The sequence below is a fragment of the Schistocerca nitens genome, chromosome 11, assembly GCF_023898315.1.
Source record: "Schistocerca nitens isolate TAMUIC-IGC-003100 chromosome 11, iqSchNite1.1, whole genome shotgun sequence".
In the NCBI taxonomy this organism is placed as follows: domain Eukaryota; kingdom Metazoa; phylum Arthropoda; class Insecta; order Orthoptera; family Acrididae; genus Schistocerca; species Schistocerca nitens.
In genome coordinates, this window is record NC_064624.1 from 176,049,525 (window position 1) to 176,073,520 (window position 23,996).

The following is a 23,996-nucleotide window of genomic DNA, read 5'->3' on the forward strand; positions in this document are numbered from 1 at the left end:
GACCCAGAAACTATCAAAAATTATAAAAACTACTGTGTTATATTAAGAAAAGTTATTAAAAAATCCAGGAGTATGTGTATCATGTCTGAAATCAGCAACTCTGATAATAAAATTAAAACAATTTGGAATATTATTAAAAGAGAAACAGGTCAACCAAGAGCAGAGGAAGACAGTATTACCATCAAATTGAATGAAAACTTTACGAACAAAAAGTCAGAAGTTGAAAATATTTTTAATAATCATTTTCTAAATGTTGTGGATATAGTAGGATCCAGGTGTTCATTAGAAGATGCTAGGCTGTTAATGGAAGAGGCCATACCTATGCAATTTGATACAATTGAAATCTCACCCACTTCTCCCTTTGAAATTAGGAAAATAATAAACTTGCTTAAAAGCAAAAACTCACATGGAATTGATGGCATTTCCAGCAAAATACTAAAAGCTTGTTCTCAACAGATAAGTAAGATTCTCAGCCACCTGTGTAATAGCTCTCTGGAACAGGGTATTTTCCCTGATAGACTGAAATATGCTATTGTTATACCTTTGCATAAAAAGGGGGATAGATCTGATGTCAACAATTACCGTCCAATCTCCCTTCTAACAGCTTTATCCAAAATTTTTGAGAAAGTAATGTATTCAAGAGTAGCTTCACATATCTGTAAAAATGAAGTACTAACAAAATGTCAGTTTGGTTTTCAGAAAGGTTTTTCAACAGAAAATGCCATATATGCTTTCACCAGTAAAATTTTGAATGATCTGAATAACCGAACACCACCCATTGGGATTTTTTGTGATCTCTCAAAGGCTTTTGATTGTGTAAATCATGAAATTCTGCTAGACAAGCTCAAGTATTGTGGCATGAGTGGGACAGTGCACAAATGGTTTAATTCGTACCTAACTGGAAGAGTGCAGAAAGTTGAAATAAGTAGTTCTCGTAACATGCAAAGATCAGCACATTCCTCAAACTGGGGAACTATCAAGAATGGGGTTCCACAAGGGTCAGTCTTGGGTCCTTTGTTGTTCTTATTATATATTAATGACTTGCCATTCTATATTCATGAAGAGGCAAAGTTAGTTCTCTTTGCTGATGATACAAGTATAGTAATCACACCTGACAAACAAGAATTAACTGATGAAATTGTCAATACTGTCTTTCAGAAAATTACTAAGTGGTTCCTTGTAAACGGACTCTCACTGAATTTTGATAAGACACAGTACATACAGTTCCGTACAGTGAATGGTATGACGCCATTAATAAATATAGACCTTAATCAGAAGCATATAGCTAAGGTAGAATATTCCAAATTTTTAGGTGTGTCCATTGATGAGAGATTAAATTGGAAGAAACACATTGATGATCTGCTGAAACGTTTGAGTTCAGCTACTTATGCAATAAGGGTCATTGCAAATTTTGGTGATAAACATCTTAGTAAATTAGCTTACTACGCCTATTTTCACTCATTGCTTTCATATGGCATCATATTTTGGGGTAATTCATCACTGAGGAATAAAGTATTTATTGCACAAAAGCGTGTAATCAGAATAATAGCTGGAGTCCACCCAAGATCATCCTGCAGACATTTATTTAAGGATCTAGGGATATTCACAGTAGCTTCTCAGTATATATACTCTCTTATGAAATTTGTTATTAACAACCAAACCCAATTCAAAAGTAATAGCAGTGTGCATAACTACAATACTAGGAGAAAGGATGATCTTCACTATTCAAGATTAAATCTAACTTTGGCACAGAAAGGGGTGAATTATACTGGCACTAAAGTCTTTGGTCACTTACCAAATAGTATCAAAAGTCTGACAGATAACCAACAAGTATTTAAGAAGAAATTAAAAGAATTTCTGAATGACAACTCCTTCTACTCCATAGAGGAATTTTTAGATATAAATTAAGAAAAAAAATAAAAAAAATATTAAAAAAATAAAAATAAAAAATAAAGAAAAACAAAAAACACAAAAAAATAAAGTTGTTATATTAACTTAAGTATGTTGTTAAATTAACCTAATTATGTCATGTATTGGAAAATTCGACTCGTTCCACATCATTACGAAATATCGTATTCATGATCCATGGAACTAGTATTAATCTAATCTAATCTAATCTAATCTAATCTAATCGTGCCGTTGACGTGTAAACACCATTCGACGGTTTCGCAATACAACACTAACAGGAACAGTGCGACTTGTATCGTCGAATCAAACGAATGTGAATGATGTATTCCTTCCAAGAACAAGTCGATATGCTTCTCATTTACAGAGAATGCCAACGAAATTAACTGGCAGCTAGAGACTTATACACTGAAAGATATCCTCAAAGATATCGTCAATGTACTCACCCTACACGTCGTACATTTAAATATGTGTAAGATAAATTGATAACAACTGGATCTTTAACACATCGGAAACATATCCCACTAATGAGGAAATGAATGTTGGTACTCGTGCCACTGTGGTTAGAGCTCCTCGTGTTAGTTCGCGTCAAATCGCAAGGGAATCTTGTATGAGAGTTAGAGTTCTGCATCGCCATAAATATCACCCTTATCATATCAGTCTCCACCAAGAATTAACTGGTATGGATTGTAAATGTATCATTAAATTCTCCCGATGGGCCCAACTTCACATTCAGAGGGCTGACACACTTAGTAATTTGATTTTATTTACTGAAGGGGCTACATTCACGAACCATAGAAATGTTAATTTGCGTAACATGCATTATTGGGGAACTGAAAATGAGTGAATGATGTATTCCTTCCAAGAACAAGTCGCTATACTTCTCATTTACGGAGAATGCCAACGAAATTGAGAGCTAGAGACTTATACACTGAAAGATACCCTCAACGTACTCACCCTACACGTCGTACATTTAAATATGTTGGCTGCGGCAAGTTGCACACCACAAACCATGGTCAGTGAATGTATGGTGTGGGATTTTGGAGGACAGAATTATAGGCCCCTGTTTCATCGAAGCAAATCTCAATGGTAGGAAGTACACCACATTACTGCAAGAAACATTAGGTCTGTTTTTGGAAGAAATACCTTTGGGAACAAGGAACAGAATGTGATATCAACACAATGGGTGTCTGGCACATTTTTCGCTGATGGCTAGAAATTGGTTGCAGAGACAATTCCCAAATCGTTGGATTGGACGCGGAGGAGATGTGTCGTACAGTGGTCTTGTTCACCACACTTGACGCCTCTGGATCTTTTCTTGTGGCGATTCGTAAAAGGCATTGTTTATAAAGACGTTCCAACTACACCGGAAGATATGCGAGAAACAATTGTCAGATTATGTGTGCTTCGATAAGTGCCAATGAGATAAGGAATACCACTTAATCCACGATAAGAAGACTGCAGCACTACATTGATACCAATAGTGATCACTTCGAACACATTCTGTAAATGAACGTTCGTGCCACCTTTGTGACCTTCGTTGACCTTCAGAGACCTTACATTTACATGTTACTGTATTCGTCTCGATAGCCAGTATCAGAAAATAAGTACCAAACTGTAGCATCCCATTCAAAAAAACCAAGTTGACCTTCATATCTCTGAAGCGACCGCACCTAACAACAAAAAACGAACGTCATATTCTGGCTCCCGTTTTCCCATGCAACTTTTGTCCCACAAACTTTTCAGCTCCAATCATATTTTCGGAATTATTCTCTGTGGAAATAGTTAGTGACTCATCCTGTAGAACATGAACATCGAGGATTATAATGCACTTTGCTGAAGTAAAGCTGAAGTTACTTCTATTTATCCCGATTACTTTTCATGCAAGGAAAAAAACCCTTCTAAGAAACCATTCATCGGATGCAAATTTCAGTTGGGGCCCCATAAAGTCGTACTTTACCTGAAAAGCGTTTTTAAGGTACCTACTCAGATACTTTCCGGAACTCAAGATATGCTGGACACACATATCTCACTTGTTTAAATGCTTTCAGGCTGTAATTCGAAGAAAATGGAGATGCATTACAAGTGATCAGCGTTTGCGAAATCGGTGCCGGTTGGCATTTACGACGTTATTCTTTTGTAGATAGTCGTTCAGTGAATATATTACGCCATTGCAAAGTCATGTTTGCTGTCCTAGCGACACAGTAGCTATACGTTGGACGCACAAAATGTTGGTAATCTGCGTCAGAACGACTTTGAACCATCTTTCAACCTCCTCATTTCCTATGCATCATGTATGCCTCTTCATGTTTTATATATTTTTTTCTGCATCAGGAAGTAAACTAAACTGGTTGCAGCACATGTTTTCACCACGTGCTCTCTGTGTAACACCTGTTTTCGTTTCTGTATGTTCCCTGCATGTGACAGTGTTTGCTTGAAGGAAGGTGTTTTCCACTGTGTCAGTATGACGGAGAAATGGGGGAAATTTCTGTTTGTTCTTAGTAGGATCTCTGAACTGAAATATGTTTGTAATATCATGTAATATGCTAATGTACTTCACGCTATCAAGTAAGTGATTTTTTTCTTTCAACTCAGCAATAAAATCTATTTTTTTCATGTGGCGCTGGGTCTACATTCAGCAGTGCCCTGTGGTTTCCCACTCCAATGCCATTGTTTTCATAGTTTTTAGATGTTTAACACATACTGCAAAAATGTCATTTGTTTTCTAGCATAAATAAAATTGTCTTTGAACACATTCTAAAATACTGGAGAAGCTACACAGATTCTTAAACTGAGAATTTTTGACTTAGTCTGTCTTAGAATAATGCAGTGACCAGCAATATATGGTACTCATTTATAAAATATTAGCTCCAAACACTGGAGGTTAATCGAAAAGTTACTATCAAAGTTTGAACCTGTGAATGATGACTCCCTAAGAGAATGACAGTATGGTTCCATCGAGGTACTGAAGTGTGCAAGGCTCTTTTTCTAGAGCTGTTGTTACTTTCATCGGCATGAGATAGCTTAACTTTTAGAAAAATTCAGAATTATTCGATTTTATCGTTCAATGGAAGTGTGAGTAACTGTATAATTTGCATCAATGGAGATATGAACAACTCAGTTATTTATATTTACAGCAACATAATTAGAATTGCTAACATCATTTATGGGCCAATGTCTAGAATTTTACTTCATGTAGATTTGTTATTTTAATTACCACCTCAGCTATACCATTCTGCTGGATGTATTTCATATTTCGTGTTTAGCGTTGTGCAATATGTCTCACTGTGTTGCATTGATGGTTGACAATCTGTCTTGTGCCTGAAGGGCAATTACATTTCTTTTGACTATTGAAGTCTGATGCCGAAAAGTAGGCATAATAATATGAAGATTATATTAACGTTCTTTTTGCCTGTGCTGTGTACCATTTGTGACTGTGTTATGACGTCTGGTGGCTGCTTCAGCCTCTTTTGCCACAAGTAAAATACATACTTGTTTCATGGATTAGCACTTGGTTTTTGAATCTCTGTTGGGCTATGTTACATTCTCGTTATATCACAGCTTGTAAGATACACTTCCTGCTTGCTGGTAGTCAGTGGAAATAACCTGTTTGATAATGGAGATTGACCACCATAATTATTTATCATCTGTTCTGACAAATTGCAAAGTATCCATTTTTCGAAATATTAAGAACACGATTGCCTTTCATTCATTGGGAGTGGTGTACAGCTTACGAGCTGTGTGACTTGCTAAGTGTACTGACGGGATTCGCCAATTCTCATTTCCAGTTATCACAAGCCGTAGCTCAGCAGACTAACAGCTGAGGTTCGGCTTGTTGTGTTGCAGCCTCTGCAGGTGCTCTGCTGACATGGCGCTGGGCTGAAAAAAATTCACTGAAGGTGGACTGAAGGGAAATGTAGGAAGGTGGAACATTTGCTGCTGCACCCTGTAATGTGGCTGTGATGACCCATGTTACCTGACACGTGGTAACATGTCTTGTAACTGCAGCATCACAGCTGTGTGGAAATGTTTGGAGATTGTTATACCATTGTTAATAATTGACAATAGACTGATAATATGACTTCTCATGATAAGCAAATAATGTGGTGTGTATGTTGGTACCAGCGGCTGACTCTAATTTAACACAGTAGCTACTGAACTATGGTTACTGTAGACACATGTGTAAATTTACTCTGAGATCAGAGCTAAAGTGGTATGAATATTTTTATAAAATGTCACACTGTAACTACAGTTGCCCGTTTTTGCACTATCTGCACAGCAAGCAGAGAGGTAAATTTATTCGTAGATCTGTACTGAAATTGCATTTTGATTACAGACCATACAAAGCAAAAATTTGTCGATGGATAAATTTACAGTGGTTTTAGATAGTACCAAACATGCTTCTATCAAGCATTTTTCAGTAATTGGAAACAATATGACATCAAAAGTATCCGGACACCCCCCAAAAACATACATTTTTATATTAGGTGCATTGTGCTGCCGCCTACTGCCAGGTACTCCATATCAGCGACCTAGGCAGTCATTAGACATCGTGAGAGAGCAGAATGGGGTGGTCTGCGGATCTTACGGACTTTGAACGTGGTCAGGTGATTGGGTGTCACTTGTGTCATACGTCTGTTTGCGAAATTTCCACACTCCTAAACATCCCTAGGTCCACTTTCTCAGATATGATAGTAAAGTGGAAACGTGAAGAGACACGTACAGCATAAAAGCGTACAGGCCGACCGCGTCTGTTGACTGACAGAGGCTGCCGACAGTTGAAGAGGGTCGTAATGTGTAATACGCAGACATCTATCCAGACCATCACACAGGAATTCCAAACTGCATCAGGATGCACTGCAAGTACTATGACAGTTAGGCGGGAGTAGAAATAACTTGGATTCCAAGGTTGAGCGGCTGCTCATAAGCCACACATCACGCCGTTAAATGGCAAACGACTCCGTAAACAATGGACGATTTAACAGTGGAAAAACGTTGTGTGGAGTGACGATCACGGTACACAATGTGGCGATCCAATGGCAGGGTGTGGGTGTGGCGAATGCCCGGTGAACGTCATATGCCAGCGTGTGTAGTGCCAACAGTAAAATTCGGAAGCGGTGGTGTTACGGTGTGGTCGTGTTTTTCATAAGGGGGGGGGGAGTGGGGGGGGCACTATCACAGCACAGTCCTCCATTGATGTTTTCAGCACCTTCTCGCTTCTCGCTTCTCACTGTTGAAAAGCAATTCGGGGATGCCAATTGCATCCTACAAAGCGATTGAGTACCTGCTCGTAATGCATGGCCTGTGGCGAAGTGGTTACACGACAATAACGTCCCTGTAGTGGAATGGCGACTTCGTGCCAGGCCTCACTGACACAGATCAGTATCTCTCCTCAGTGCAGCAATCTGTCAAAAATGTGCTGCCATTCCTCAAGAAACCTTCCAGCACCTGATTAAACGTATGCCTGGGAGAGTGGAAGCTGTCGTCAAGGCTAAGGGTGGGCCAACACCATATTGAATTCCAGCATTACCGCTAGAGGACTTCACGAACATGTATGTAATTTTCAGTCTTGTCTCCAGATACTTCTGATCACATAATGTGTTGTAGATACCCAGTGTGTATTGTTAATGGAATATTTCTCGATTTTTACCTAGTTTTCAAGAATGGAAGCTCGAGTCTTTTTACTTTTCATTATACCTCTGCTTTTATCGTTGTGGTATCCATCTGGTGTTACTACAGGAGTTTTACTCACAGTGTAAGAATGGGTACAAAGACAGGTTTCTTTGTATGCTTTTTTCTGAAAACAACGAAAGGTACTGTAAAAAGGTTTATTTATTTTAGTCCACAGGTTGATCATAGCACGTCTATCACCTGCTGCTGGTTGTACTGTCTGGCGATGTCCAGTGGGGTTTTCCCATTGTTGTCTACGGCCCCCCTGTCGGCCCCTGCCTCCAGCAGCGCCGTCGCTGCTTCCGTCTCGTCATTGAATGCTGCAGAGTGCAACGGCGTCCACCCGTCCACATCCCTGGCGTTGGGGTCGGCAGAGGACGCCGACAGCAGCCTGACGACAGCCGGGCGGCCGCCCCACGCAGCCAAGTGCAGCGGCGTCTGCTGGAACTTGTCCCTCGCCCCCACGTCCGCACCTGCAGCCAGCAGACGCCTCACCATCTCCTCGTATCCCTTGCCAGCTGCCCAATGCAGGGGGGTCCACTCGTTCATGTCTCTCGCCCCCACGTTCACTCCAGCTGCCAGCAGGGCCTGCAACTCCTCCATTGAGCCCTGAATAGCTGCCTGGATCAGCCTCCTGCCCTTCTCCTCTCCAGATAATGTCCTGCAAAAAACCACAGATGTTCTAACATTTTTTTCCAAACACACACACACACACACACACACACACACACACACACACACACACACACAAGAACGTGAAGTCTTGTGGCTGCAATGTGTCTGAAAGCAACAGTGAAACCTGCAGGATATGACAGTGAATTAATGACACATGCACTTGTCTAGTTTATCATGATAAATTTGGCTCCAAGTAAATCTTGACTTCCTGAGCACACAGTAGAACTCTAGCCACTGGTGTGTGTCCTCAGAAATGCACCATATCTTTTACATTCAACAGCTTCACTACAGTGAGCATAGCGCCAAAATTCTGATACTAAAAACGGTGTTCAACGGTAAAATGTAGTGAATTATTTTTAAGCTAGGGACAATTTAGAACAATTTCATGTTATTATCCTGCCAAATGTGATATCATTCCTGGTTAATCCAAAATCCATCAATCTATTAAGTACTCACTTTCTTCCTCTATAAATATCACATACACATGGAGTTGCTAATGTCACCCTTCCGACTGAAAATCAATTTCATATTTTAAGAATGGATATTAGAATTCTAATAACTGTGGGAAACGATTCTTGATCTTTTCTATGGAAAAGTGAGACAGGAAAATGTGAATTATGAACGACTGTACAGTGGCCAACAGGCTGTAAGTTCTTTTGACCCCATGTTACTTTCCAAGCCGTGGTCTCGCCTTCGCCTGTCTTTGGTGTGTGCACTGGTTCACAAGGACTCACAATTAGACAGTAAAGACTAGCAACGATGCTAGTTAGTTTTTAGATGCACGGAGCAGTGACAGAGGTCAGTGTCACATCTACAAATTCAAACAATACTAAAAATGTGAGTGAAAGTCTGAGCTGTGGAATCAGGCACTTTTGCACAGAGCAGTCGACATGGTTCAGGTCCAGACATTTTTCTATCTACTGCTGTTGCAACGGAAACCACATGCAGATTGATATGACCAGTGGCGTTGTAACTGACAAGTACGGTCACCATTCTTGTGCATTTTTCGGAATGTTCCACTGCTACAAACCTCCTGCTCCCACCTAAAAAGTACTCTGGATGGCCAACATACTGGAAGTCTATGTTCTGACAATTATGTGCACACTTATATGCCTCGGTGTTTTTGGCTGGTAAAGGAGAGGAAACTCTGCACTGTGAATCTGATTTTGAAGCATCCACAAACGTATTCTACGGTGGGAGGAGTTTCTGCTTTGCCTGCCTGTGTATGCTTATAGGGCCAGCAGGGATGTCAACCTATAGCAGTGTGTCCCAGGTGCGAACACAGGACAGCCTCCTTCCTCATTAAGGTGAACAGTGACAGGAAACAGCTGTCCAGACACATTTGTGAGTGGCATTCCTGGCATCGAATGGCCTTGCCACGGTGCTAACACCAGTTCCCATTCAAACACTGAAGTCAGGCACTGTCGAGCTTGGCTAACACCTCAATGGATGACCACCTGTGTCTGCCTCGCATTGTTGGCAGGCATGGCGCACTCTCCTGATACGTGTGTATCACTGTGATATAATTTTTCAGGTACATTCACTGATAAACAAGGTGTCATCAAGACGTCATGGGAATTTTTCTCTTTCTTGAAGAATCTTTATTTATTCGTCAACATCAGCTTTTTTTCTCTTCAGAGTAATCTTCGTCAGATATAGCACTCCTGTGCCACCGCCTCCTTTTAGAAGCTTGGAAGCACTTCTGGAACTCACTTTTCGTTATTGTTATCAGCTCCTTCGGCGGTCCTCTTTTTCTCGCAGCAGTGTTGGCAAAACGACGTACTCTCATGGTTCTCTTCAGCGTCGGAAATAGAAAGAAGTCGCAGAGGTCCATGTCCGAAGAATAGGTTGGCCACGTGAACACAATGGCTTTGTTTCTTGCCAAAACCTCACGAACAAGCATTGTGGTGTGATGCGATATCCACGAACGGTTTTGTTACAATTCTGGTCGTTTCTTTTTCGGATATCCTCATGCAAACGACGCGTTACTTCCAGGTAGTATACCTTAGTGAGCGCACGATCATAAGACAGGAACTCATGCTGCACTATCCCACTGTAATAGAAGAAAACAGTGAGATGAACCTTCACACATGATCGAACTTGTCGAACCTTTTCGGTCTTCGCTCTTCAGGCAGTTACCATTAGGACGACTGGGCATTAGTTTTGACGTCATATCCATACACTCATTTTTCGTCACATGTTGTAAACTTCTTTAGAAGTTCTGGACAGTTGTCCACTTCATTCAGCAGTTTCTGGGTGAAGTCTACGTGGCGTCGGTTTTGGTCGAAGTTCCATAATCTTGGAACAAACTTTGCTGCTACACATTTCATGCCCAAAACGTCCGAAAAATTGCTTGGAATGAGCCAAAGGACATAGCAAAATCATGAACAACCTCTCTGATGGTGATTCGACAATTTTCGAAAACTGTTACCCATACTTCTTCGACATTGCCGTCAGTAAGTGATATGCTACCGCTTTCAGAGCGGTCGACGTCTTCATTTTCTCGACCCTCTTTGAAACATTTACACCACTCGTTAACTCCTGTCTTACTTATAATAGATTCGCCAAAGACCACAATCAAAATGTAGAACGCGTCCCTGCCCGTTATTCCATCTTTCAAACAAAATTTATTGCAAATTCTTTGCTCCATATTTTTCGACGATAAAAATTCGCCGCGAACTTAAAAAACATGTAACCTTTTCGAGCGTTAACAATAAACTAAATATTCAAAACAACTGGAAGGGCAAACACACATCGGAGACATGTGTACAACATGATAAAAAATTTTGAAAATCGGATGTATATAGAACGCGAAAATAAAATTTTCGACTAATTTTTGAACACACCTGGTGTATGGGTACTGTCTTCAAAATGTGTTGCAAATTGAGTTAGTAATAAAGACGTAACATTAAAACGTCATGCCGGGAGCGGCAGATTTTTGTGTATGCCAGTATTTATAACATCTATCCTGAACTATGTGTCGTACAATGATATGATTTTTCAACCACCGTTTCTGTTATGTATGGATACAGTGTACAAAATGCGTTAGGAACAGCATATGTAGTGACGAAGTAATAAAGGAATACGTCTTGCCTGAAACGGCAATTTTTCTGCATGAGGAGCGAAAATTTAAAAAGCAAAAAACATTTTTGCCTTCCTGAAATGTATTTGCATTTGCGAATACGGACTACCATCAGCTGTAGAATGGAATGACGAAAGTGAAAATTTGAACCACACCGCGACTTAAACCGGGATTTCCCCACATATAACGAGTGGTCGCTTCACCTTTTTTTCTTCTTCTACTTCTATCATCTCATGTTGTTCGTTCTTTTTCTTCCATGCGGACATCCCACGTTGCTTGTTCAAGTTCATCATTGATCCATTTACTCAGTTTTTTTTTATTACAGAGGGCAGCTAACCCTATGACCGAACACGCTCGGCTACTGTGCCGGCATGCCATTAGGCTCTCTGAGCATGACTAATGGCCAGGCACAAAGTTCCATGTGCCACCCACCATGTGCCTACAAACTGTACATACATTGTGTATATTCCCATACAGGGGAGACATTTTATTTGAAAGTCGTTTGCCCGGTGTCGAGAAATAAATACGATATTGCAATGATGGCGTTATTCCGAATTACAATGTCATATTCTTCCAGATATGAATGCATGTCCCAAGGTACATTACATCGTAATTTGGAATAACACTGAAATATCCTTCCATCATTTCGTAGGGGTCAGTTGCGAGTCACTAAGTGCTCTCAGTCTCAAATACTGGTTGAATACAAGTTGGGTATATGCATACATGGCGGTGTACTTACATTACTGGACATTAAAATTGCTACACCACGAAGATGATGTGCTACAGGTGCGAAATTTAGCCGACAGGAAGAAGATGCTGTGATATGCAAATGATTAGCTTTTCAGAGCATTCACACAAGGTTGGCGCCGGTGGCGACACCTACAACGTGCTGACATGAGGAAAGTTTCCAACTGATTTTGTAAGTAGGCTGTTTAGGTTTTTTTATTGGTAACGCCACCTCTGTATGAAAATCACTGGCTGTGCTGTGTGCTGTGTGCAGTCTGTGGCTAGTTTGCATTGTTGTCTGCCATTGTAGTGTTAGGCAGCTGGCTGTGAACAGCGCGTAGCGTTGCGCAGTTGGAGGTGAGCCGCCAGCAGTGGTGGATGTGGAGAGAGAAATGGCGGAGTTTTGAAATTTGTCATGAACTGCTATATATATATATATATATATATATATATATATATATATATATATATATATATGATATTAAGGTAAATACATAGTTTGTTCTCTATTAATATCTTTCATTTGCTAACTATCCCTATCAGTAGTTAGTGCCTTCCATAGTTTGAATCTTTTATGTAGCTGGCAGTAGTGGCGCTCGCTGTATTGCAGTAGTTCGAGTAACCAAGATTGTTGTGAGGTAAGCGATTTGTGAAACGCATAGGTTAATGTTAGTCAGGGCCATTTTTTTTTGTAGGGATTTTTGAAAGTCAGATTGCGTTGCGCTAAAAAAATATTGTGTATCAGTTTAAGGACAGTCATGTATAATTCTTCAAAGGGGACGTTTCATATGTCGACCCTTAGCCGAGGATACCTCACTGGAAACTTCTGATTTTTTTCTTGTAGTTTGTGTAATTAGTGTAGCTATTGTTTATTGTTAGCGCGTAATTGTAGAGAGAATCTCCTTTATAGTTGCAGCCTTTCATTGTTGTACAGTAAAACAGTTGTGGCATGCATGTAGATTTGCACCAAGTATTTCGCAGCTGCGCTTGCAATTAACTACATATTATTTTCAGTGCTATGTTAATGTGTTCTCTTATTTTTGCTCTTCAAATTGTGCTTTTCTGTGTTATCGTGTGAAATATTGTGACAATAATGGCGTGTGAAAAACGTAACACTAGGCTCCAAAGTAAACTGAGAAATAATAGTGACGACGAGCGTAGCTTGCCAGCACCACTGTGTAATGAATTAACAGACGTTCAAAGTAGTAATTTGGTAACTGTGCGTAGGGAAATGGAGCGGGCTGCAAACAATGGCGTAGACAGTGAAACAGGTAGTGAACAGGGAAGCATTATCGATCGATCGCTCGGCAACAGCTCGCCTCAGGAATCCGAAATGACAGGACACAATTTTGCAAATACTGTAGATTCAGGTTTTGCGTCCTCACCGTTTTTTCAAATGAGTCAAGACACATTTTCTGCTTGTCAAAATGTGAATGTTGCCGGTGCAAATTCACTGCCGAAAAGCACAGAGGAACATGTTTCAGACACCAGTGCATTGTTATTACAATTAATGCAACAAATGGGACAAAAGCTTGAAAAGTTAGACACAATGGAACAACACCAGAGACAAACACAGCAACAGTTAGACACAGTGGAACAAAATCTCAAAAAGTTAGACACAGTGGAACAAAATCTTAAAAAGTTGGACACAATGGAACAAAATCTTCAAAAGTTAGACACCACACTTGACAAACACGTGAAGATTTAACTACTGAGTTACATAACATTGAATCGAAATGTCAAAAAGTCTGTAATGACGTAAAAACACAAATTTGTGAGCATTTTCAACCTATTTTTTCGCGGCATGAAAATGCATTACAGAATCACGAAGCAGCCATAAAACAACTGCAAACTATTGTTCATCAAAATCATGAGACCCTGCAAGCTAAAATTGACTCAGTTGCATCTACCGATTCGGTTATGCAACTTGCAAAAACCGTTGGCAGAGTAGTAATAATTACAGGGAAAGATCACCTCTCCGCGGTAGTGACTATCACAGAGACAATCAGAGGAACAGACAATTTGGGAACCAAAATAATTATTATCAAGGGAGACAGAATAACTTTAGACGCAACGGTCCAGCGCGCAGTTACGATTCAGGGAGAAATTCTCCACCACGTGACCGACAAGAAAGAAACTATGGCATCTACCGACATGACGACAGACGATATGATCGTAACGACAGACCTGAATTGCATCAGAACTGGCGGGATTTAAACAGGGCAGGGCCCTCTCGGCAAGGTGAATTTGTAGAAGTTAGGTCTCCTAATCCCAATAACGACGCGCGCCAACAAAGAGGCAGACAATGACTCGCACCGCAGGCAGCCACCTGCGCCGGCTGGCTCAGAGAAAAATAACACAGACGCTAACCTTGAGAAAAGATTTAGCATTCCTTACCGACGTATAAAACATGATAATTGCTTTTCAGTTGAAAGTCTGCGTACTAGGAAGACTAAAGGTTTACACCATATTTCACACGTAAAACCGTTTCTTGAGAGATAATCTGCTTTTTAACTTTGTCTTTGCCATATAACTTTTCACTTTACATTACTAGTATGCTTGTCAGACTTAGAATCTGTTAACATGCAACAATGTTTGAAGTTAAATATCCAGTCATGAACCAAGAGAACTTATTTAAACAGAAATTACGAATGCATTGTTATTGTGAACAGACGACACAGTGTTATTGTGTGTGTACATTCTTGCTTGTTAGTTGCACGATTACGTAATGCCTATAAGGCTCACATACTTAGAACATATACCGGCACTGCTAATGAGATTTTCATGCAACATTTTGGTTTACTTGAAAAGACATTCTTTATTTGAAGTACTTTCTGTGGGATTAAAGGTTACTTAGCACTTTGTTTCTTTGACAGCTACACAATTATATCACGACGCTACTAATGTGTGACACAATTTAAATTGTTGCTTTTGTGCTGTATCTGCTTTATATCTGCAGTTTTTTCTGAATTATTCTGGAATGTAAAACATGTTTTAGTAGTAACTTTTGTGGTATAGCTACAATGAGACAGCCTTTTCCGTAGCACAACAATATGTTACAGCATAGTACTTTCTTGATCATGGTACTGTACGTAATAACTACGATATCTATACGCAAAGCATTTCACTTTTGTTTATCATGAGGTAAGTACATTGGCTTTTGCAGAACTTAGCTTTTGGAGGAAAATAACTACGACACTTCCACAGAGATTATCTTACAGCAAGACGAACATTTAGCGCTACAGTACACGTATTTGAGTGATTAATTTTGTACTTAAATCATTTATTTTTAAAGATATTTGAAGTACAACGATACAAACATTTTCCGTGATACATTTCATTCCATTGCTGTAATCTCTGACAGCTGAGGGTATAATTACATTAATCCTCAGGGGGGTACACGCTTACTTTGTGTACCATGTGTTTAGCAAGCACAAGGAGCCCTAGCTAATATGGTATTTGCTTATACAACTTTACACATCAGTATCATATTTCTCTAACACATACATTACACAGCTATCTAATCATTTAACTGAGAGATAAACATTTTTTTTTACTACATCAGTGACAGATGTTTACGTAATTACACTTATGAAATTGTATTTTGTCTGTACTTTGTGAAATGCTCATATTTTTCCGGAACCATTGTGATACTATGAGAGCTTTGAATGATGTATTTGGTAAGGGAGCATGATTTTTTAAAGTACGTTTGAGGTAGATGACACTATTGAAATGAGCAGAGAATTTTTTTAAGTTTTGAAATTATTGCAGAAAGCTACGACGTTTTTGAGATTTGACTGAGGTGTTATGACATTATTATGACGACGATGTGTATTATGCTGTTGAGGTATGTTTATGATCAATAAGCTGATGCTATATGAGGAATTTGATTATGTTATGTATTTATTATCATGAAATATTGAAGTGTCGTCGCAAGATTGACGTGACGACGAGTATATATATGTGTAATAATGTAAGGAGTAATGAATAGTGGTTAGGGACACTGGTTTGTGAAAAAGGTTGTTGGAAAGCAAGAATCGTACTTTAAGAGTTATGAAATGTGTGTAAATGTGTGACTGTATCACAATGCTGACGAATATTTTTTTTGGACACTTATATTTATAGGATTTTGTTTCTACAGCTTTGCAATGCAAATTCTCGAACTGTGGAATTTTTATATGAGACTGTCACTGTAGTGCAAACTGCTGTCGTAAATATTTCAGTAAGAGAGGTAAGTGACCTTGAAGGTAATGCGTTTTGGGCGCCCAGCTGAGAGGTAGTCGTCTGACAAAAGAAAGCCATTAGGTGGAGAGAAAAAAAAGGCCATTACCCTCACTATTGACATTCCTTTGTAGAAAGCATCGCAAATATGACACGCTCATTACTTGGAAAGATACTTACATCTGCACACCTGATTATGACAAGCGTCTTTCTACGAGAGTTGAGAGAATTTCTACTAACTTATGAAATGTCACATGACTATTGAATGATATTTTTATGCTTTGGTTTGCGTAATTCCTTATTTCATTTGATATCTGTTTTCCAGCTGTGTTGCAGCATTGGTTTTATAAAATAAACTTAAATGCATTTGCTAATGTGAAAACTTTCTGTCAACAGATCTATTAAATAATTATTTTATGATCCACATTCTTCGAAAAAAGGAGCTCTTGGAATGGAAAGAACAATAAGAAGGGACTAATAACAGTAACTGCATATATAATTTTCTTTTCAAGTATTTGGTAATTTTTTGTAGAATTAGTTTTTGTGGTGCACCACTTTAATTATATAGACATTAAGATGTGAATATACATTTCCCTTGTCTGCATTGTTGTCTTTACTGTAATATTTTTCTGCTTGAGCTTTGTCATGTTTAGATATAATTTATTACCTCTGCTTCTGTTGTTTGCCAGGCATAGTACTACTAATTTTCACTTTACATTACTCTGTTAAGCCAGTTTTACTACTAATTTATTTTTCTTGTTTGCTGCTCATTGCGTAATATTAGTTGTAATATTGCTGCTTGCTTGGCCAATTTGAATATTTTGTCATTGCTGTTTGTGTTAATTGTTTTGTACTGCTGCATTGCCTCGTCCCTTAGTTTAGCATCTGAGCTCAGTAGATTTAAGTTAGCTTAAGAGGGGGTAGACTATATAAGAGAATGAGTTGCGATTAATTGGATGAAATGCATTGAAAAACTATACGAGAATGGTTTGGCCAAAAAAAAAAGTATTTTGAAAGAGGATATGAACGAAAAAAGGTAGGGTTTAGGGACAACAGGTTTAGGTAGGATTTTCTTGGAAATAAATGATGAGGTAAGATAATGGAAAATAAATAATGAGGTAAGAAATATGTGAACATATAAATACAGAAAGCATGCTTGGATAGGATTTTTTTGGTGGAAACAAATGTTGAAATAAGACGAAAAATGTATGGAATGAAGTTTTAGGTTGGACTGCAGTACCAAATGTTACACTGAAAACGAACCCTGTCCTTTCCTTTTGTGTTATCCCCCTATGTGTTCGTGTACCCTTGTGTATTTGTTTTCTTCCTGTCTCTGTGTACTGTTTCATAGAATTTTTTTCTCTTCTAATACTAAGCTACATTCACTATGATGAGGAATACTGTTATCCTCAAATATAATTTGCATTAATAATATGTTATTTACTTTGTAAAGATGTTTAGACATTATTTATCTGTTCTGTGTTGTTGCTCATGTGTGAAGTTGATGTTTCAAAAATTATTCTGATCTTTTATTTATTTACTTATGTCATAATTCCTGTAACACTGATGTATATGTTATTTCGATTCTTTTGTAAAGCCTGTACTACAAATGTTATCTGTATTATTATGTTTTTAATGGTGTATTTTGTACCTTTGTTATTGTATTCTTATGTTATAAAATTGTAATTGACACCAGTTCATCAAATTAAGTAACTTGTAAGTTACATTTCACTGCACACGTTTCTGTTGGTCATAGTATATGGACAATATGTGAGAAGTAGGGACTGTTAGTGTTTGCACGTGTGTTAATAATTCAGCAAGGGACTGGATAACAGCATTGCTGGTTCTAAGGACATTTCAAAAAAAAAAAAAAAATTGGTGAGTGCACAAGTGGTGGTTTATGGACTTGCTATACTGTCCGCAAGACTCTTTGATGGTGATTGTGCACCTGCACAGTCGCAGCAGATGGTTGTTGGCCGTCTCTACAAGGACTACAGTGGGTCTGCATCTTTGATGGCCCACCAATACCATTATTTCTACAAGGACTACAGTGGGTCTGCACCTCTGGTGGCCCAGCAATACCATAATCTCTACCAGCACTACTGTGGGTCTGCTCTGTGATGACCTACCTACCAATATTCTTCAAAACTTCGACTGACTCTGCTGTGGGTTTGCTCTGTTGTGGCCCATTACCTGTCTGCATGTCAAGAGTCAGCACTGTCTTTCCATTGGAAGGACAACAATACTTCTTCAAGACTGCATGGATATCCACTACTTCCGTGTGCATTTTCTTTTACTGCTCAGACTTTGAGAAAAAAAAAACACTGCAGTTTTACTGTGATGATTGATCAGGACTGTCTTTATGGACTGTGAGAAAATTTTAGCTTTTGCCCAACATTGTATCAATAAGTGTGTGCATTTGATTTCTTTGTTATTGTAATTATGGAAAATTTTATCAAATCATTATTGGCCACCGCCCAAAACAATTTGTAAAATTTTTTGTGGGGAGCATGGGGGCATTGTAAGTAGGCTGTTTAGGTTTTTTATTGGTAACGCCACCTCTGTATGAAAATCACTGGCTGTGCTGTGTGCAGTCTGTGGCTAGTTTGCATTGTTGTCTGCCATTGTAGTGTTAGGCAGCTGGCTGTGAACAGCGCATAGCGTTGCGCAGTTGGCGGTGAGCCGCCAGCAGTGGTGGATGTGGGGAGAGAAATGGTGGAGTTTTGAAATTTGTCATGAACTGCTATATATATATATATATATATATATATATATATATATATATATATGATATTAAGGTAAATACATAGTTTGTTCTCTATTAATATCTTTCATTTGCTAACTATCCCTATCAGTAGTTAGTGCCTTCCATAGTTTGAATCTTTTATGTAGCTGGCAGTAGTGGCGCTCGCTGTATTGCAGTAGTTCGAGTAACCAAGATTTTTGAGAGGTAAGCGATTTGTGAAACGCATAGGTTAATGTTAGTCAGGGCCATTTTTTTTGTAGGGATTTTTGAAAGTCAGATTGCGTTGCGCTAAAAAAATATTGTGTATCAGTTTAAGGACAGTCATGTATAATTCTTCAAAGGGGACGTTTCATAATTTCTCATACACAAACAGCAGTTCACCGGCGTTGCCTGGCGAAACGTTGTTGTGATGCCTCGTGTAAGGAGGAGAAATGCGTACCATCACGTTTCCGACTTTGATAAAGGTAGGATTGTAGCCTATCGCGATTGCAGTTTATCATAACGTGACATTGCTGCTCGCGTTGGTCGAGATCCAATGACTTTTAGCAGAATATGGAATCGGTGGTTTCAGGAGGATAATACAGAACGTCGTGCTGGATCCCAACGGCCTTGTATCACTAGCAGTCGAGATGACAGACATGTTATCCGCATGGCTGTAACAGATCCTGCAGCCACGTCTCGATCCCTGAGTCAACAGGTGGTGACGTTTGCAAGACAACAACCATGTGCACGAACAGTTCGACGACGTTAGCAGCAGCACCGACCAGCTCGGAGACCGTGGATGCGGTTACCCTTGACTCTGCATCACACACAGGAGCGCCTGCGATGCTGTACTGGACGACGAACCTGGGTCCACGAATGGCAAAACGTCATTTTTTCGGATGAATCCAGGTTCTGTTTACAGCATCGTGATGGTCACATCCGTGTTAGGCGACATCGCGATGAACGCACATTGGAAGGGTGTATTTGTCATTGCCATACTGGTGTATAACCCGGCATGATGGTATGGGGTGCCATTGGTTACACATCACGGTCACCTCTTGTTCGCATTGACGGCACTTTGAACAGTGGACGTTACATTTCAGATGTGTTACGACCTGTGGCTCTACCCTTCATTCGATTCCTGTGAAACCCTACATTTCAGCAGGATAATGCATGACCGCATGTTGCAGGTCCTGTATGGGCCTTTCTGGATACAGAAAATGTTCGACTGCTGCCCTGGCCAGCACATTCTCCAGATCACTCACCAATTGAAAACGTCTTATCAATGGTGGCCGACAAACTGGCTCGTCACGATACGCCATTCACTACTCTTGATGAACTGTGGTATCGTGTTGAAGCTGCATGGGCAGCTGTACCTGAACACGCCATCCAAGCTCTGTTTGACTCAATGTTCAGGCATATCAAGGCCGTTATTATGGCCAGAGGTGGTTGTTCTAGGTACTGATTTCTCAGGATCTATGCACCCAAATTGCGTGAAAATGTAATCACATCTCAGTTCTAGTATAATATATTTGTCCAATGCATACCCGTTTATCATCTGCATTTCTTCTTGGTGAAGCAATTTTAATGGCCAGTAGTGTATATAACTTTCTCATCCTCACCCCTTCGAAATTTAGATGTATGTTACCTCTGCACTGTTTCATTCCAGACAGGATGTGTTACATGTGCTTGAAATCACACCAGTAGTTTAGAATGTGATGTAGAAGAAACATACACATTTAAAATACATACAAATATAAGATGAAGACACATAGTTCAGGATAGATGTTATAAATACTGGCATACGCAAAAATCTACCACTCCCGGCATGACGTTTTAATGTTGCGTCTTTATTACTAACTCAATTCGCAACACATTTTGAAGACTGTACCCATGCACCAGGTGTGTTCAAAAATTAGTCGAAAATTTTATTTTTGCGTTCTATATACATCCGATTTTCACGGTAAAGTGACATTCTGTTTCATGACTATAACACTTTGTGAAATGCCAAATAACGTGTGTTGTGAATGTGGAAGAGATACACGTGTAGTGACGCAACTCACCTCAGGAGAGCGATGGCTACGCTGTTAGGTGGGGGAGTGTCGTGGGTAGACATGGTGGTCGGTGCAGCTGCGTCGCGAGTCCAGCTGTGGTCACTGAGCGGCTGAGTGGAGGGGGTCATCCGGCTGACTGCAGTAGCTGGCGAGCTGCACACAGAGACACTGCATGGCAAAGTGTGTTCATGTGGAGGCCAGAGGACAGCTTACAGTGGACAATATTCCTGAGGGTCTGTCCACACACTGACAAGAGAACACACATTGCCAAAGAAAGTAGCGGATTCGCTAACATGAATAACCAGTCACTAAATGAATCAGTTTACACACAGCTTCTCGAACACGCACGCGTGCACACACATACACACACACACAGCGAGAGAGAGAGAAGAGCCAAAGAAACTGGTGCACTTGCCTAATATAGTATAGGGCCCTGGCGAGCATGCAGAAGTGCCCCATCATGAGGTGGGATGGACTCGACTAATGTATGAAGTAGTTTTGGAGGGAACTGACACCATGAATCCTGCAGGGATGTCCATAAATTCCTAAGAGTACGAGGGGGTGGAGATCTCTTCTCAACAGCACGTTGCAAGGCAACCCAGATATGCTCAGTAATGTTCATGACTGGGGAGATTGATGGCCATTAGAAGTGTACTCCTGGAGCCACTCTATAGCAGTGCCGGATGTGTGGGGTGTACATTGTCCTGCTGGAATTGCTCAAGTGCGTCGGAATGCACAATGGACATGAATGGATGCAGATGATCAGACAGGATGTTTACGTATGTGTCACCTGTTAGAGTCGTATCTAGACGTATCAGGGGTCCCATATCACTCCAACTACACACCATTACAGAGCCTCCACCAACTTGAACACTCCTCCGTTGACAATTTAAAACTTTGAACGCGAAATGGCAGTTGGTGCAACATGCATGAGATATACCATTCTGGAAATCATTAGGAAATTCAGTATTCTGGGATGTACAGTGTCAAGAGTGTGCCCTGGATGCCAAATTTCAGGCATTACCTCTCACCAGGGACTATGCAGTGGCTGACAACCTTCACTTAACGACCGAAACCAGCAGCAGTTCAGTAGATTTGTCAGTGCTAACAGACAAGGAACACAGCTTGAAATAGCTGCAGAAACCAATGTTGGATCTGCGACGAACGTATCCAACAGGACTGTGGTGACATGAGACATTTCAAAATCTTAACATGGGTCTGAAACAGCAACTGTGAAAATCTGGACAGGTTGAAAAAAATCAGCCAACCAGTTGCAAAACAAAGGTTTAGTAGCCTTTTACCTGGGTTCCAATGTTTCTAAAAATATCTTCCATCATGTGATGTAACAGGACCCATTCCTTCTGAAGACGATATTTTTAGAAACATCGAAACCTAGGTCAAGGTGTAATAAACCTTTGTTTTTTTATTACAGAGAGCAGCTAACCATATGACCGAACACGCTCGGCTACTGTGCCGGCATGCCATTAGGCTCTCTGAGCACGACTAATGGCCAGGCACAAATTTCCATGTTCCTACAAACTGTACATACATTGTGTATATTCCCATACAGGGGAGACATTTTATTTGAAAGTCGTTTGCCCGGTGTCGAGAAATAAATACGATATTGCAATGATGGCGTTATTCCGAATTACAATGTCATATTCTTCCAGACATGAATGCATGTCCCAAGGTACATTACATCGTAATTTGGAATAACACTGAAATATCCTTCCATCATTTCGTAGGGGTCAGTTGCGAGTCACTAAGTGCTCTCAGTCTCAAATACTGGTTGAATACAAGTTGGGTATATGCATACATGGCGATGTACTTACATTACTGGACACTAAAATTGCTACACCACGAAGATGATGTGCTACAGGTGCGAAATTTAGCCGACAGGAAGACGATGTTGTGATATGCAAATGATTAGCTTTTCAGAGCATTCACACAAGGTTGGCGCCGGTGGCGACACCTACAACGTGCTGACATGAGGAAAGTTTCCAACTGATTTTGTAAGTAGGCTGTTTAGGTTTTTTATTGATAATGCCACCTCTGTATGAAAATCACTGGCTGTGCTGTGTGCTGTGTGCACTCTGTGGCTAGTTTGCATTGTTGTCTGCCATTGTAGTGTTAGGCAGCTGGCTGTGAACAGCGCGTAGCGTTGCGCAGTTGGAGGTGAGCCGCCAGCAGTGGTGGATGTGGGGAGAGAAATGGCGGAGTTTTGAAATTTGTCATGAACTGCTGTATATATATATATATATATATATATATATATATATATATATATATATATATATATATATATATATATGATATTAAGGTAAATACATAGTTTGTTCTCTATTAATATCTTTCATTTGCTAACTATCCCTATCAGTAGTTAGTGCCTTCCATAGTTTGAATCTTTTATGTAGCTGGCAGTAGTGGCGCTCGCTGTATTGCAGTAGCTCGAGTAACCAAGATTTTTGTGAGGTAAGCGATTTGTGAAACGCATAGGTTAATGTTAGTCAGGGCCATTTTTTTTGTAGGGATTTTTGAAAGTCAGATTGCGTTGCGCTAAAAAAATATTGTGTATCAGTTTAAGGACAGTCATGTATAATTCTTCAAAGGGGACGTTTCATAATTTCTCATACACAAACAGCAGTTCACCGGCGTTGCCTGGCGAAACGTTGTTGTGATGCCTCGTGTAAGGAGGAGAAATGCGTACCATCACGTTTCCAACTTTGATAAAGGTAGGATTGTAGCCTATCGCGATTGCAGTTTATCATATCGTGACATTTCTGCTCGCATTGGTCGAGATCCAATGACTTTTAGCAGAATATGGAATCGGTGGTTTCAGGAGGCTAATACAGAACGTCGTGCTGGATCCCAACGACCTCGTATCACTAGCAGTCGAGATGACAAACATGTTATCCGCATGGCTGTAACAGATCCT

The 23,996-nt window shown here is 40.0% G+C and overlaps 1 protein-coding gene across 1 annotated transcript in view; it reads right to left on the bottom strand.

Annotated features, from left to right (window-relative positions):
* Positions 1–7,719: 7,719 nt before the first annotated feature.
* The window catches only part of LOC126212750 (serine/threonine-protein phosphatase 6 regulatory ankyrin repeat subunit C-like), a 160,643-nt gene continuing 144,366 nt past the window's right edge, over positions 7,720–23,996 (bottom strand). The window contains exons 14-15 of the mRNA XM_049940158.1: positions 21,071–21,214; positions 7,720–8,236 (exon numbers count right to left, since the gene is read on the bottom strand). Of these exons, the coding sequence (XP_049796115.1) occupies positions 7,759–8,236; positions 21,071–21,214 (622 nt within the window). The 3' untranslated portion in view covers positions 7,720–7,758. The remainder of the gene's footprint in view (positions 8,237–21,070; positions 21,215–23,996) is intronic.